The sequence below is a fragment of the Penaeus japonicus genome, unplaced genomic scaffold, assembly GCF_977035675.1.
Source record: "Penaeus japonicus unplaced genomic scaffold, GWHDUDI00000001_assembly GWHDUDI00000022, whole genome shotgun sequence".
NCBI classification, from domain to species: domain Eukaryota; kingdom Metazoa; phylum Arthropoda; class Malacostraca; order Decapoda; family Penaeidae; genus Penaeus; species Penaeus japonicus.
In genome coordinates this window covers 5,667,227-5,669,726 of record NW_028234424.1, presented here as the reverse complement: position 1 = coordinate 5,669,726, position 2,500 = coordinate 5,667,227, and the positions used below count along the sequence as shown (strand labels likewise).

Here is a 2,500-nt window from a genome sequence, read left to right as displayed (position 1 = left end):
AGAGAGAGAGAGAGAGAGAGAGAGAGGAGAGAGAGAGAGAGAGAGAGGAGAGAGAGAGAGAGAGGAGAGAGAGAGAGAGAGAGAGAGAGAGAGGAGAGAGAGAGAGAGGGAGGAGAGGGAGGGAGAGAGAGAGAGAGAGAGAGAGAGAGAGAGAGGGGGAGAGAGAGAGAGAGAGAGAGAGAGAGAGAGAGAGAGAGAGAGACGAGAGAGAGAGGGGGGGAGAGAGAGAGAGAGAGAGGAGAGGAGAGAGAGAGAGAGAGAGAGAGAGAGAGAGAGAGAGAGAGAGAGAGAGAGAGAGAGAGAGAGAGAGAGAGAGAGGAAGGGAGAGAGAGAGAGAAACAGAAAAAGAGAAAATGCGATACGCAAGAGTCAGGCAAAACAAGAGGAAGAAGGAAAGAGATACAACAGGATGTGGTGTAACGGATATCAAATTTGATAGAAGAATATTCAGCGGAACCATCTTTAAAAAAAGAAAACAAAAAAATCCTCGTTAAACATCACACAGAACTTACATATGAGGCAAGACAGGCTGACCACGATGATGATGATCGACTGCTGACCCAGGATGACCTTGGCGGGCGTGGGGGCGTTGCACGGCAGGTACGTGGACTTGGTGTAGTCGGTGGCATTGAGGTCGTAGAGGTAGTCATTATAGCGGACCTCCAGGACGCAGCCGAAGAAGGGCAGCACCGTGGGCGGGACCAGCGTCCACTTGTAGGAGTCGGCCAGCACCTCGAAGGAGGGTTGGGCCGCCACGCCCCCCAGCTGCAGAGGCCCCGGCGTGTTGAGCAGGACGCTGGGGCTGGTCGTGCCGGGCAGGGGCGTGGTCTTCCTGCAGGCGGCGGCGCTGGAGCTGCTGTTGCCGAGGCAGTTGGGCACCTCGAAGCTGATGCCGTCGTCGGTCCAGGAGAGGATGTAGTCGAAGGACCTCCCGCTGTTCTTCTCGAGGTTGATCTTCATCCCGACGGTGCCTGCGCCGAGGTCGAGGTACGCCTCCAGGACCCAGTCTCTGAGGACGACGTAAATGAAGTCCTTCGGGTAGTCCTCCCAGGGCTTGGCCATCATGGGGCCGGCGTAGAGCAGCATCCCGTCGGGGTCCCGCGTCTCGAAGGACATGGAGAGGGAGGAGTTGTCGCAGATCTTGGGGGACTCGTACCACGCGAAGCCCCGCTCGAAGCGCGCGTTGGTCAGCTCGCAGCGCGGCCCGTAGTTGACGTTGTCGGGGCACTCGCACGTCAGCGTCTGGTTGACCTCCACGCACGTGCCGCCGTTGAGGCAGAAGCCCTCGTGGCACACCGTGTGCGGGGGCTCCAGGGCGCCGCAGTCGCACGTGTAGTCGTCGGCGATGTCAACCCCCACCATCGTGGTGACGTCAGCCGCCACCACCAGCGGCGACGTCAGGTTCGGCCGCAGGGTGTGCTGGCACGACTTCTCGCCGCACGGGGACAGCGACTCGTACAGGCAGCTGTTGATGTCCACCAGCGGGATGCTGATGCCCAGGTCGGACATTATCTGGGAACGCGAGTTGCACTGTTAGACACACACACACACACACACACACACACACACACACACACACACACACACACACACACACACACACACACACACACAAACAAACAAACACAAACACACACACATACACAAATACACACGCACACAAATACACACGCACACATCCTACTCCCCTACATAGACTCAACTCCCTTTTAACAAACACACTAAACACTTTAATACCCTCCCCCTTCTTTACCCTACCCTACCCCACCCCATTCCACCCCCTCCCATTCCACCCCTTCCCATCCCCCTTCCCATCCCCCATCCCACCCATTCCCCCCTCCCCCACCCATCCAAACCATCCATCCCAACCCCCCATTCCACCCCCTCCCATCCCCACCCCCACCCCACCCCTCCCACCACCCACCCATTCCATCCCCCCATCACACCCACCCCATTCCACCCCTTCCCCACCCATCCCACACCACCCATTCCAACCCCTCCATCCCCACCCCCACCCCATTCACCCCTCCATCCCCACCCCACCCATCCCCTTATCCCCCCTCCCACCCCATTCCACCCCCTCCCATCCCCACCCCCCACCCCATTCCACCCCCAACCCATTCCACCCCCACCCACCCCCCACCCACCTACCTGTTCTCGCGACGCCAGCATCAAGCCGTCGAGACGCGCCGCCGTGTAGTAGGGCGAGCCGTGGCAGTTGTATCGCACGTCCACGCCGTCCGCTACGGTCTTGAGTCCGAAAATGTCCACGTTCTCGGCGGCGATCCCGTGCACCTGTCCGATGCGCTCCCTCAGGCGGTCGTACAGGCTCGCGCCACCGGACTGAGAAGGGGAAGGGAGAGGGGGGAGAGAGAAGGGAGAACTGTCTTTAATCTTCGTTTTGGATTTTCCATCTTCGTATGAATGTCTCTTTATTCCTTCTATTCGTATTGCATTCATAGCCATAATTATCACCGTGCCTGATACCTGATACGTACCA

General features: G+C 58.6%; 1 protein-coding gene across 1 annotated transcript in view; it reads right to left on the bottom strand.

Moving 5' to 3' along the window:
• The window catches only part of LOC122254772 (DE-cadherin), a gene marked incomplete at both ends in the record, with an annotated part of 59,290 nt that overhangs the window by 8,448 nt on the left and 48,342 nt on the right, over positions 1-2,500 (bottom strand). The window contains 2 exon segments of the mRNA XM_086549937.1: positions 513-1,512; positions 2,152-2,343. Of these exon segments, the coding sequence (XP_086406063.1) occupies positions 513-1,512; positions 2,152-2,343 (1,192 nt within the window).